This window comes from Peromyscus californicus, unplaced genomic scaffold, assembly GCF_007827085.1.
Source record: "Peromyscus californicus insignis strain IS unplaced genomic scaffold, ASM782708v3 Scaffold_19__1_contigs__length_69161282, whole genome shotgun sequence".
NCBI lineage: Eukaryota > Metazoa > Chordata > Mammalia > Rodentia > Cricetidae > Peromyscus > Peromyscus californicus.
The window spans coordinates 2585252-2598595 of NW_026294491.1; the positions used below are offsets into that span (position 1 = coordinate 2585252).

A 13344-nucleotide genomic window follows, 5' to 3' on the forward strand; every position below is an offset into this window, starting at 1 on the left:
GGCGGAGGGAGGGGGCGTGTCGGGGAAAAAAAAAACTCTGTTTCCGCCCATCTCGGGGCGGGGCCCACGCCGTGGCCACTCTGAGTTTCCGGGCTGCGCGACAGCTGCCGGGGCTTCAAGATGATGGAGACTGAGAGACTCGGTGAGGGGGAGGGGAGGGGGAGAGGGGAGGAGAGCGGGATAGGACGTAGGAGTGGCTTTTGACCTCTAACCTGTGACCTTTCCCCCCGCAGTGCTGCCTCCCCCAGACCCCCTGAACCTGCCCCTTCGCGCTCTGGAAGTGGGGTGCACTGGGCGCTGGGAGCTGCTGAACGTGCCTGGGGCTCCGGAGAGCACCGTGAGTGACTTCTGGCGCTCACCTGGGCCACCCCTGGTCACAGCAGGATCTAGTCTGACCTCACCTTCCTGTGCCGGAACACCGTCATCCGGGCCCCCGCTGGGGCTGGACAGGTCCCAGCCTCGTGGCGCTCCAGTGGGTCAGAACCGGGAGTGCTGGAGACCGAGCTCTCGGAACTGCGCTTGCACACACGCACGCACGCACGCTCAGGGCACCTGGCCGAGACCTGGCGTTTAAACTCCTGAATGTGAAGCCCGGTGTGGCGCACGCCTTTAACCCCAGCACTCGGCAGGCAGAGGCAGGCGGATCTTTTGAGTTGGAGGCCAGTTTAGTCTCCCTATCAAGTTCCAGGTCAGCCAGCCAGGGCTACATAGTGAGACCTTATCTCAAAAAACGAAAAGAAAAAGCTTAACCCAGATGTTCTCACCTGTGGGCCTCGACCCCTTTGGTGGGTGAATGACCCTTTCGCAGAGGTCGAATATCAGATATGCTGCATATCAAATATTCACATTTTGACTCATTCATTATTATGGCTCATAACAATAGCAAAGTTACACTTATGCAGTAGTAACAAAATAATTTTATGGTTGGTGGTCACCACAACATGAACGGTTTGAAGGGTTGCAGCGTTAGGAAGGGTGAGGATCCCTGGCTTAGCTGATGAAGCGTGTACTCTGCAAGCCTGAGGAAACACATGTAAGGGGAGAGGGTGAGAACCAGCTCCACAAAGATGTCCTCTGGGTGCCACACATGCATAGCTTGTGTGCACCCATAACCACACATAACACAAATACCTATATATATCCATGCATATTACTACTACTAATAAGTCATTCTAAGATGCAGATTCCCAGCAGAGTGGGTAGAGTGCCTGCCTACCATACACAGAGACCTGGGTTTGATCCCCGGCTCCGCATGACACTGAAGTGTGGTGATACTTTGTTTGTGTTCTGACAAATAAAGCTAACCCACTAGTTAACCATAGAGGCACCTTTAATCCCAGCACTTGGGAGGAGGAAGCAGGAAGATCAGGAGTTCAAGGCCACCCTGGGCTTGATCCAGTCTAAAGGAGCAACGGAGGCAGGCAGTGGAGGCTCATGCCTTTAATCCCAGCGCTAGGAAGGTGGAGGCAGCAAGTGATATGGCTGTGCGGAGAGAGGCGTATAAGGCGGGAGGAGACAGGAGCTCAGGCCCCTTTGGAATGAGGATTAGGTAGAGGTAAGAAATCTCTCTAGTGGCTGGCTGCTCTGGTTCTCTGATCTTTCAGCATCTACCCCGATAATGGCCCTGGGTTTTTATTAAGACCAATTAGAATTTGCGCTACACTCAAGTGTGGTACCAGAGGCTTGTCACTCCCTCGTTCAAGGTCATTCTCTGATATACATATATATCAAGTTGGAGGCAAGCCTGGGTTACATGAAACTCTGTCTTAAAATAATGCAATTGCCAGGCGGTGGTGGCGCACACCTTTAATCCCAGCACTCGGGAGGCAGAAGCAGGTGGATCTCTGTGAGTTCAAGGCCAGCCTGGTCTACAGAGTGAGTTCCAGGACAGGTTCCAAAGCTACAAAGAGAAACCCTGTCTCGAAAAAACCGGAAAAAAAAAAGTGCAAATTACTGTGTCTGGCCTGGATGCCTCTGAAATCCAGTTTGCTGTGGTTAGTGTGCTTCAGCTGCAGGTGGGTTTTGCTTAGCCTTCGGGCTTTGCTCATCTGACTGCCTCAGCTTCTGTTGGAGACACCTACCACTGGATCTAAACACAAACTCCATGGCCTCTGTTGTCTGCCCCTCTCCTCCCCTAACTCGGTGCTTCCCATCTTGTCCCAGCTTCCCCACGGCCTCCCTCCCTGTGCCCCAGATCTACAGCAAGAAGCAGAACAGCTGTTCCTCTCGTCTCCTGCCTGGCTTCCTCTGCATGGGGTGGAGTACTCAGCTCGGTGAGAAGTCTGTGGGGACCCAGCTAGGGCGATGGACCAACGGAGGGGGCAGGGACGGGACAATGCTGACTCCAAAATTCCTCTCCTTCTCTCCAGAAAATGGCAGAGGAAGAGGGATCCCTGGTCTCTCCTGGCTGCTTTGGGGGCTCCTGTCCCGTCCGACCTTCAGGCCCAGAGACACCCAACCACAGGCCAGATCCTGGGCTACAAGGAGGTGAGAGGTCAGAGACCACAAGACACAGAATTGGGAGAACAGGTCAGAGCAGGCTTGGTCTCACTGGGACTCCAACCTCTCGTCTCAGGTCTTGCTAGAGAACACACACCTGTCAGCCACGACCTCCTTGTCCCTGCGCCGGCCTCCAGGGCCGGCCTCCCAGTCACTGTGGGGCAACCCGACACAGTATCCTTTCTGGCCAGGTAAGTTGTCCAAGACGGTGGTAGAAGAGTGTCTTGGTGTCTCGGGAAAGGGTCTCTGCTGATGCTGAATCCTCATGTTTCTCCAGGTGGGATGGACGAGCCCACCATAACAGATCTGAGCACTCGGGAGGAAGCTGAGGAGGAGATAGACTTTGAGAAAGGTGAAGTGGTCCTGTGTCTGAGGAGGGCCCAGCAGGCTGCTTCTAGCTGTCCTGTACTTCCACAAACTGGAAAGGGATCCTTCTCACCCCCAAGGGAAAAGGTGTTCTCTCTAGTAGCTCTTTAAAAATGGCCACAGCTGCCTCGCCCTCGAGCAGAGCACTGTGAATTCTGTGTCATGTGATGTGTAGTTTCCAAAACAGCTGCTGGTGGCTGACGCCGCCTCTCTGTTCTCATCTTGCAGATCTTCTCACTGTCCCACCTGGCTTCAAGAAAGGGGTGGATTTTGGCCCCAAGGGTGAGTCTGATAAGGATTTGTAGGGATGCCCTGCTCCCACAGACGTGTGAATGTGACAAGGTGGCTGTTGTTCCTCAGATCACCAAGCTCCTGTGCCAGGTCTGCTCAGCCTCAGCTGTCTGCTGGAGCCTCTGGATCTGTGTGGAGGTGACGGGGATGAGAGTGAGGCCGCAGGAGGCCCTGGGGCGGACCCTGCTTCCGCCTCTCCCCGCAGCACTCCCCTGGTCCGAGCAAGCAGTTTGGAGGATCTAGTGTTGAAGGTTAGACGTCACCAGGGATGGAGGCAAGCAAGAAGGGGTCGGGGTTGAGGGTAGCAGTGAGATATCTCGGGGATGAGTGGCGATCAAGAGTTCTCTGGCTATACTTTTCTCACTGCTACCTGACTTTTCCAGGAAGCATCCACAATCATATCCCCCCTGGAGCCTCCCAAGCCTCCCCCTCAGGAACAGTGGGCTGTACCTGTGGATGTCACGTCCCCTGTGGGTGACTTTTACCGTCTCATTCCTCAGCCTGCCTTCCAGGTACCGTGCCCAGGCCTTACTCCACCTCTTGGTAGAGCAGACCCTGGCCCTGCCCCTCAGCCCAGCCTTGTCCTCTCTCTTCACCACGGCCCACACGCCTTCCGGGCTGGTCTTGCTCCTTGGTCCCAGCCTGTACTGGCCTTCTCTTCTCTGCCCTGCATGCCTGTGAGGAGGCAGAGAGGCTCTCGCCCTGCAGCCCTGTGCATTTCTCTCATGCAGTGGGCGTTTGAGCCGGATGTGTTCCAGAAGCAGGCCATCCTGCATCTGGAGCAGCATGACTCTGTCTTCGTGGCGGCTCACACATCTGCCGGGAAGACAGTGGTGGCCGAGTACGCCATTGCCCTGGCCCAGAAACACATGACGCGGTACACACGCCTCCCCAGCCTGCCCTCCCCAGCCTGCCCTTCTCCTGCGTCCTTCTGGACCTCCCCTCCCCTGCCACCTCCTTGTCCTTTAGAGATGGGGTTCAGAGAGGAATGAAAAAGTCTAGTAGAGAGGCGGGGCAGGAAGAGGACCTGGGCTGGCTTAGGAGAGGCTGGTGTCATGAAGGAGGATTTGAGGGTTGTTAGTGTGAGGGAGGGGACTCCAGTGGGAAGGCAGGGTGTCCCAGCTATGAGTCTGTGAGGAAAGACTGACTGATCCATACCCTGTTTCTAGTACCATTTACACATCTCCTATCAAAGCCCTGAGCAACCAGAAGTTTCGGGACTTCCGAAACACATTCGGGGACGTGGGGCTGCTCACAGGGGATGTACAGCTGCACCCAGAGGCCTCCTGCCTCATCATGACCACGGAGATCCTTCGGTGAGAAGAGGGCTTTCCCAGGTGGGTTTTGGGTGGGGGGTGAGCATCCCTGCAGACGCAGGGTAGAGATGGAGCTTGAGGGGTCAGCTCCATGCTGCTGCCCCCAGCTCCATGCTGTACAGTGGCTCAGACGTCATCCGGGACCTGGAGTGGGTCATCTTTGATGAAGTCCACTATATCAATGATGCTGAGGTGAGTGGTGGGTGGGCCTTGTCACATAGCCCTGTCCCACACCCCGAGGACCTTACCGTCTTCTGCTCCCTGACTGACCTGTCTCCTCAATGTGTTCAGCGTGGGGTCGTGTGGGAGGAGGTGCTCATCATGCTCCCTGACCATGTCTCCATCATCCTTCTGAGTGCTACCGTCCCCAATGCCCTGGAGTTTGCTGACTGGATTGGGTGAGATGTGTGTCCTGGGTGCCTGAGTGAAGAGGACTGTGATGTTCCTGGGTTGGGGTTGGGGCGCTCGGGCCACTACAATGAGGAGAGGGGTCAGGGTATGGAGCTGGGAAACAGCTGCACCTGGGTGGCTGCTGAATCCCCCCCCCCCCAACATTTTTGCACGCTGAGATGGGATGGTGGGAGCCATTTGCCTGGACAGGCACACTCCATGGCCCTATGTGAGGATGGGATAGGGCAGAAGTTGGGTCTTTGAACCAGTGGGAGCTGAAGTGGAGATGAAGGTGTGGCTAGTGGCCTCCCATTCTAGGCCCCAGAAAGAACTGGAAGACGGGGTTCCTTTCCGTGTCTTCTCTGACCTGCCCTCTCCTCCCTCCAGGCGGCTGAAGCGGCGGCAGATCTACGTGATCAGCACGGTTGCCCGGCCTGTCCCCCTGGAGCACTATCTCTTCACAGGAAACAGCCCCAAGACGCAGGGGGAGCTCTTCCTGCTGCTGGACTCCCGAGGGGCCTTCCACACCAAGGGGTAAGTCCAGGGCTGGGTGTCACGGCTGGGCCTGTGCTGGGCCTCACGCCACCTCGCCCCGCACTCAGGTACTATGCTGCAGTGGAGGCCAAGAAGGAGAGAATGAGCAAGCATGCCCAGACCTTTGGGGCCAAGCAGCCCACGCACCAGGGGGGCCCTGCACAGGTGAGGGCTGGCGGCAGTCATCCTGCTAAAGCCTGCATTTCAGCCACCCTTCCAGCCCCGGTCCCTGCGGGGAGGGGTGGACTCGCGGTCTGCGTCCTGCTCTGTGTAAACCTACTTAAACATGACTCTACCACCTCCATGTAACCTCAGGACCGTGGGGTGTACCTGTCCTTGCTGGCTTCCCTCCGGGCCCGGGCTCAGCTGCCTGTGGTGGTGTTCACCTTTTCCCGAGGCCGCTGTGATGAGCAGGCGTCGGGCCTCACCTCTCTTGACCTCACAACAAGCTCGGAGAAGAGCGAGATCCACCTCTTTCTGCAGCGATGCCTTGCTCGGCTCCGAGGCTCCGACCGACAGCTACCCCAGGTGTGTCCCTGTAGATTACGGTGGGGATGTGGTAATCTGAGACCTGCCCCTGCTGAGGGGGCTCTCCACGCCTTCTCCGACCTGCTGCCCTCCTCCTTCCTCTCCCCTGCAGGTCCTGCACATGTCAGAGCTCCTTCGCCGGGGCCTGGGTGTGCACCACAGCGGCATCCTGCCCATCCTTAAGGAGATCGTGGAGATGCTGTTCAGCCGAGGGCTGGTCAAGGTGAGCAGGTGGGTGAGAGGGGCCAGACTTAGGCAGGACAGTGCAGTGGTTAAGAACCTGGGCTCTGGATCCAAGCTACCTGGGTTTGAATTCCAGCTTCAGAATCCTACTGAACTCTAGGTTTCTCACCTTAACCGTAAATGGAGATGTATATGATACATCGCAAGAGGTCCCGAGAAGAGAAGCCTCCGCAGCGGGCAAGCACAGGAAAAGTCGCTAATAGTTAGAGAGCCGCTTTCAGGGAACGCAGCTGTACACTGGTGAGGGCGGCCGCTGCATTCAGGAAGCCCGCTAACTGCATTGTGGCCAGAGATGTAGGCCGTTGCCAGTTTGCCATTGTTTGGCATCCAAGTACTGCTGCTGTTTTTCTGTCTTGGTGCTATTTAAGCAAATTAAATATAGTATACTTTTTGACACTAAGAGTCATTCTTGTGTATTTATGGCAAAGAAATTCCACCTTGGTCTATGAGGGAACATACACATTTGCTTTGTTCTCTATGGTCCTGTTTATGATGACAGGACTCAGATCTCAAGCCTGTGCTTCTGGGGGACCAGGGCCGAAAGGCTGGCTGAGAAACAGAATGCCCTTGACTGGGACAGTGGCTAGGTAAATTAGGGGGTGTCCTCCATAGAGACGCATCACCTACCCCAGTCACAAGCAATGACTGATAAAACCACAAGAACATGGATGGATGTGGGAAGCAGAAAACAATCAGATGTATAGCTGCATCTGTGTGAGCTAAATTATACAAGCACAAAGATGCTGGTTAAACACAGTTCCAGCTGGGGATGGAGGTGGGATGTGGGAGCTAAAGTAAAAAACTAGGTAATTACCTAAGCGGAATGAGGAAAACTGCCTGCACTGTGGGTCTTCCTGGAGAGGTAAAGGATGTCCTGTAGACAGTGATGTGAGACCAGGCTCCACGGTGGGGTGAGCGCTGTCAGAGTGGGGCATATACAGGACCTTTTTGCTGATCCAGTCTCCCCCCCCCCGTCCCAGGTCTTGTTTGCCACTGAGACCTTTGCCATGGGGGTGAACATGCCGGCGAGGACAGTGGTGTTCGACTCCATGCGCAAACACGATGGGTCCGCCTTCCGGGACCTGCTGCCTGGGGAGTACGTACAGATGGCAGGCCGGGCGGGCCGGAGGGGCCTGGACCCCACAGGCACCGTCATCCTGCTCTGCAAGGGCCGAGTGCCCGAGATGGCAGATCTACACCGCATGATGATGGTGAGTAGAGCGATGGGAAGCCCAGCTGGGCGCAGCTCCAGCACCAAATCCGTTAGCCCAACTCTCTCCTCTTCTGACGTTTTCCTTGTCCTGGGAGAAGTCAAGTTAAAAGTGAGCAAGTCTAGCTGGGCGGTGGTGGCGCACGCCTTCAATCCCACACAGGGAGGCAGAAGCAGACAGATCTCTTGAGTTGAGGCCAGCCTGGTCTACAGAACAAGTTCCAGGACAACCAGGGCTACACAGAGAAACCCTGTCTCGAAAAACCAAAAACGAAAAAAAGTGAGCAAGTCCAAGGAGGCCCCCACTTCCTCTTGCTTTACTGCTCTCTGGGTGTGGGGCCCAATGGGGGCCTTTGGGAGTCTGTGTCTTTCATTTTGTCCCCTTATGTTACCGAGGAGGTGAGCAGGGGGTTGGTCTGAGGCCTCATGGGTGCAGAAGATGGCTGGGGTGTGCAGGTCTCACTGGCTCTGGCTCCAGGGGAAGCCGTCCCATTGGCTGGGGTGCGCAGGTCTCACTTGGTCTCACTGACTCTCTGGCTCCAGGGGAAGCCGTCCCAGCTTCAGTCCCAGTTCCGCCTCACATACACCATGATCCTCAACCTGCTGCGGGTGGATGCCCTCAGAGTGGAAGACATGATGAAGAGGAGCTTCTCAGAGTTCCCGTCCCGCAAGGACAGCAAGGTGAGGAGGTTAGGGCAGCCAGCCTAGCAAGCAGGTCAGAGCTGGCCAGTGGGGTGGGTATGGCCAGGAAGGGGTGGGTATGGCCAGTGGGGTGGGTATGGCTAGGAAGGGGTGGGTATGGCCAGTGGGGTGGGTATGGCTAGGAAGGGGTGGGTTTGGCCAGTGGGGTGGATATGGCCAGGAAGGGGTGGGTATGGCCAGAGGGGTGGGTATGGCCAGAGGGGTGGGTAGGAGTAGAGAGGACTGGGCTTGCAGACTTGTTACAACCCCCCCTTCTACTCAGGCCCATGAGCAGGCTCTGGCTGAACTCACCAAGAGGCTGGGGGCCTTGGAGGAGCCTGACGTGACTGGCCAACTGGCCGACCTGCCTGCCTATTACAGCTGGGGGGAGGAGCTGACAGAGACCCGGAGCATGATCCAGGTAAGGAAGTGCGGATGTTGGGGAGATGTAAGAGGGACAGTGGCTCACACTGGTGCTCCTAAACTTAGTCCCAGTGTCCTGGTCTCACATCTTCCCATGTCCCCTTGTGCCTGTCCTGCTCTCCAGAGATGCATCATGGAGTCTGTGAACGGGCTGAAATCTCTCTCGACGGGAAGGGTTGTAGTTGTGAAGAATGAGGAGCACCACAATGCGTTAGGTGTGATCCTGCAGGTGAGCACAAGAGGGTCCTCACCCCCAGAGAATGGAGGCTTGGCACTGCCTCCCCCGGGGCTGGCATGTCATGACTCTGGAGTGCTCATCTTCGCTCCTGTCACCACTTTGTGCCTGTCTCCGTGCCTGGCCCCCGAGAAACTCCTCTAGTTACTTGGCTTGGCCACCCACCCCTCCACAGTTCAAGGGCTCTGTGGGGGAGGGGGTCCCAACCCCTGCCCAGGGTGGGCATACCATGTCCACATTTGGTGTGCATGCCTCCTATAGGTCTCCTCAAACTCCACCAGCAGAGTATTTACAACACTGGTCTTATGTGATAAGCCTGTTGCGTCTGGGAGCCCACGGGACAAGGGGCCAGCCACTCCAGATGTGCCCCACCCGGATGACCTTGTGGGCTTCAAGCTGTTCCTGCCCGAAGGTGAGTTCCTGATGGTGGTGTGAACAGGATGCCTGGGCTGTGGCGAAGCCTGACCTGATTGGCTTTGCAGGGCCCTGTGAGCACACTGTGGTCAAGCTCCAGCCAGGAGATGTGGCTGCCATCTCCACCAAAGTGCTCCGGGTGAATGGGGAGAAGATCTCTGAGGACTTCAGCAGGAGGCAGCAACCAAAATTCAGGTCAGAGACTTGGGGAACCTTTTTCCAGGGAGGGGCATGTACCAGTGGGTGTGCATGTACAAAAAGATCATGAAATGGGGTGCTGAGGGACTTCCTCAGCTCCAGGGGAGGCTCCTGGAGCAAAGAAGACTCTTGGTCCAGATCACAAAACCTGCTCCCTCTTCAGGAAGGACCCTCCCCTTGCAGCTGTGACCACTGCAGTTCAGGAGCTGCTGCGTCTGGCTCAGGCCCATCCATCAGGACCCCCAACCCTTGACCCCGTCAATGACCTGCAGCTCAAGGATGTGTCAGTGGTAGAAGGTGGACTCCGGGCCCGGAAGCTGGAGGAGCTGATCCGGGGGGCTCAGTGTGTGCACAGCCCCCGGTTCCCTGCCCAGGTAGGGCCTAAGCAGAGGCAGCTTTTCCTCCCTGGTGCCCTGTAGCCTGGGTACTCCTCCCTCAGCCCTGTGCCCAGTGCACCCCTGCTGAGGGTAAGGGGGGCTAATGGTCCCTGCTGTGGCTTTCTTTAGTACCTGAAGCTGCGGGAGCGAATGCAGATTCAGAAGGAAATGGAGAGGCTGCGTTTCCTACTGTCCGACCAGTCACTGTTGCTGCTCCCCGAGTACCACCAGCGTGTAGAGGTAAGAGCAGGATGGGGCGTGTGAGGTCAGGGAAGCTTGGAGAGCAGTCAGGCTCCCAACCTCACCCTTTCTTGCAGGTGCTCCGGACCCTGGGCTATGTGGATGAGGCAGGCACAGTGAAGCTGGCTGGACGAGTGGCCTGCGCCATGAGCAGCCACGAGCTGCTCCTCACCGAGCTCATGTTTGATAATGCACTGAGCACCCTGCGCCCGGAGGAGATTGCAGCTCTGCTCTCTGGCCTGGTCTGCCAGAGCCCTGGCGACCCTGGGGATCAGCTCCCAAGCACCCTCAAACAGGTAGGGCCATCACCCCTCTCTTTGTGTGCATCCCCACCCCCACCCTCTCTACCCAGTCCTGGTAGATGCCTCCCAAGGTATGCAGCCTCCTCCTGATCAGGGCCTTCCTGGTCCTGGTCCTGGAGGCCTTGACCTCTCCTTACTCTCTGCAGGGGGTCGAACGTGTCAGAGCTGTGGCTAAGCGGATTGGTGAGGTTCAGGTGGCCTGTGGCCTGAACCAGACAGTGGAAGAATTTGTGGGAGAGCTGAACTTTGGGCTGGTCGAGGTTGTGTATGAGTGGGCTCGGGGTATGGTGAGTGCCTGGGTTTGGCAGGCGGCTGGCTGGGAAAGGTTGGCCAGGCCTGGCACATTTAGTCTTCTCTCTGCTGTCCCCATAGCCCTTCTCCGAGTTGGCAGGGCTCTCAGGGACCCCTGAAGGCTTGGTGGTCCGTTGCATCCAGCGCCTGGCTGAGATGTGTCGCTCGCTTCGTGGAGCAGCCCGTTTGGTAGGAGAGCCTGTGCTGGGCGCCAAGATGGAGACAGCAGCCACCTTGCTGCGGCGGGACATTGTCTTCGCAGCCAGTCTCTACACCCAGTGAAGCGGTGTTGGATAAAAGTGTAACAATAAAACAGCAAACCAGAGTGCTTGGAGTACGGGGCAGGGATGACTCTATTCAGACACAGCAAGAGACCTGCTTAGAAACACGCTTTTATTATCCGAATAGACCAGACTGGTGTGTCCTCTGAAGCCTCAGTCCTTGGGAGAGGGAGTCTTTGAGAGTGCTGGGGGGTCTTGAGTCATAGCCTCCACATACCATGTGGGCAGGAAGGCATAGGGCGCATCCCGATGGACAGACACAGTGACTGGGCCACCAGGTTCCCAGGAGAAGAGGTGGACAAGCCTGGAGGAAGAAGGAGGAGTAGGGTGAAGCCCGAGACTGAGCTGAGATCCAGAGGTGGTGCACAGACCTGAAGTCCTTACCTGGGGTCATCCTGGACAACTGTGCTCTGGGCAAAACTAAGGAAGGCAGCACAGAAGTTCATGCACACAGAGGGGTTCCAGCCTTCTCGGTCATTCTGGGGGGACAGAAGAGGCAGGAGACTGTGGGGGTGGGAGGAGGGGACGGCAGATGGCAAAGGGACCCCGGACCTGAGGTCCTGGCATTGGGGCGGGGGGAGGCAGCTGTGACACCTTACCCTGACGTTTTCAAACATCTCCATGGTAGAAAAGGTCTTTAAGGAACAGACGAAACCTTCTGGGTTCCGGAAGCCAGCGACAACATGTGGGACCCCGGGGAGGAAGGACTGAGCCCACCATTTCAGAAGCTTGTGTCTGACAGGAGAGGCAAAGGGTCAGCCGGACCCCCCCCCCCCCCAGGCCGCAGCTTTCCATCCTAGGTGCTCCTGTTCACCCCGCCCGAACCTGTAGAAGCTCCTCCACTGGCCAGGACTGTGCATCTCCTTGGAGGTCTTGAGCTCCACATAGCAGGCGGGGGGCTGTGTGGACGGGGCCTGGGGGTCTGTGCAGTCCACCTCCCCGGAGAAGAGCAGAGGGTGGTTTCCCAGGCGGCTGCGTAGCACAGAGCAGAAGGCCACGTTGGTGTTGACCTCCCCAGAGGGGTCTGGGGGGCCTCCAGGTTTGTCTGTACAAGGAGAGAAGCAGCAGGGAAGGACTCTGGCCCTCTGAGGACGGGGAAGGGGGCCACACAGCAGGGACAGCTCTCACCTGCACACATGTACTGCTCAAATTTGTAGCCCATGTACATGAGCTCCCGGAGGAGGGGTGGTCTAGCAAGCCTCTGGGCCCGAGCAGCTGGGGTCTCCACCTCACTCAGGTACAGGGTCCCTTGGAACCGAGAGGCTGCCAGCTGCCAGCCCTCCTGCCGTTCATATGGTGTGGTCAGCAATTTCGTCAGGTGTCCTCGCCATGTCACTGTGGCCCCTGCCAGCCAGCCTGGACCCCTGAGGGGGGAGAGTTTGGGGCTAACGGTCTGACCCAAGCCTTGGTTCAGCTGAGCCCAAGTCCCCCTAAAGGCCATCTGGCTCTCCTGACTTCAGGAGATAAAAAATGGGTCTCCAGATGAGTGTGCTGTGCCTCGCTCACCCCAGCTGGTGTCGGTGTTCCAGAACCCAGCGTAGCAAATGGTCCAACCTCTCTTGGACTTCCTCATCCCGGGGCTGGTATCTATCAGGGTATCCATCTCTGAGGTCAAAGTCCGGGCCTGGACCGTTGATGGGGGGTGGGCTGTAGTAGCGGAGGGCTCGGGCATCTCCATGGTACTGGCGTTGTGCGTCCAGGGAGAAGCAGCCCAATTCGGAAGGGCGCCGGTAGAAGGGAAAGGGTCCAGAGTACAGAGAAGGCTCTGTGCGCAGTGAGGACACTGAATGCGGGAGTTTGTTCGGAGGCTCTGCCGCCTCTGGCGTCTCAGCTTTTCTCTTGGTCCCTCTGGGCTCCATGAGGTCCTGAGATGAGAAGTGTTTGCATTTTAGGGTGGACGAGGACAGAGGGAGCCCAGCGCCGTGCAGCAACTCCCCCTCCTCATTCGAGAGCTGAGCGCCTCTTACCCATCCACGGCCACCCAAACGCGGCGAGGCTAAGAAGTTTGGGCTTAGCAGCGCGGAGGTGGCGCACACCTTTGATCCCAGCACTTGGGGGGGGGCAGAGGCAGGTGGATCTCTGAGTTCGAGGCCAGCCTGGTCCACAGAGCGAGTTCCAGGTCGGCCAAGTATAGAGCGAAATCCAGGACAGCCAAGGCAGAGAAACCCTGTCTCGAAAAACAAAAACAAAACAAAAACCCGCTTGGGCTCAGAGCAAAGATCTGGTTACCTCAAAGCTCCCAACCCTGACTTCCACCTCCTCAAAGCTATGGCGTCAGGGCAGCACGTCAAAGCCAGAGCGGGATGCAGCGGTGCAGTCGCCGCTTCTGATGACGCAACCACCGCCCTCGGGGCGGGAGGGGCGGCGGCGAGGCGGGTCTGCACCTGAAGTCGGTCCCAGGTGGACACCGCGCGCCCGAGGCGAGCGCTCCGGACGGGAGCCAATCGGCAGCGGCGCGGGCGACGGAAGTGAGGCTGGCTCCGCCCCTCGCGGACGCGCCTCGCGTTGTCAAACTCGGGCGACCC

The 13344-nt window shown here is 57.6% G+C and overlaps 2 protein-coding genes across 5 annotated transcripts; one reads left to right on the forward strand and one right to left on the reverse strand.

Annotated features, from left to right (window-relative positions):
- The first annotated feature begins 10 nt into the window (after positions 1-10).
- Skic2 (SKI2 subunit of superkiller complex) lies at positions 11-10863 on the forward strand. The gene is made up of 28 exons (XM_052744232.1): positions 11-142; positions 234-337; positions 2164-2273; positions 2370-2487; positions 2576-2690; positions 2777-2851; positions 3094-3147; positions 3226-3407; positions 3540-3668; positions 3888-4033; positions 4326-4472; positions 4580-4664; positions 4764-4870; positions 5250-5396; positions 5465-5561; positions 5712-5924; positions 6037-6147; positions 7148-7378; positions 7921-8058; positions 8342-8479; positions 8606-8710; positions 8978-9128; positions 9199-9325; positions 9492-9702; positions 9835-9945; positions 10023-10241; positions 10394-10534; positions 10620-10863. The coding sequence occupies exons 1-28, from the start codon at positions 121-123 to the stop codon at positions 10818-10820; spliced, it is 3735 nt and encodes a 1244-aa protein (XP_052600192.1). The 5' UTR covers positions 11-120; the 3' UTR covers positions 10821-10863.
- Positions 10864-10912: 49 nt separating this feature from the next.
- Dxo (decapping exoribonuclease) lies at positions 10913-13297 on the reverse strand. Of its 4 annotated transcripts, XM_052744240.1 has the most exons (8): positions 13204-13297; positions 12787-12986; positions 12326-12684; positions 11948-12183; positions 11645-11864; positions 11419-11554; positions 11204-11298; positions 10913-11123 (listed from the first exon to the last, which is right to left on the reverse strand). In XM_052744240.1, the coding sequence occupies exons 3-8, from the start codon at positions 12676-12678 to the stop codon at positions 10973-10975; spliced, it is 1191 nt and encodes a 396-aa protein (XP_052600200.1). In that variant the 5' UTR covers positions 12679-12684; positions 12787-12986; positions 13204-13297; the 3' UTR covers positions 10913-10972. The 4 variants fall into 4 exon arrangements, with proteins under 4 accessions (XP_052600200.1, XP_052600202.1, XP_052600201.1 ...); XM_052744242.1 differs by lacking the exon at positions 12787-12986 and having other exon boundaries at positions 13049-13233; XM_052744241.1 differs by having other exon boundaries at positions 12856-13233.
- Between the last annotated feature and the right edge of the window lie 47 nt (positions 13298-13344).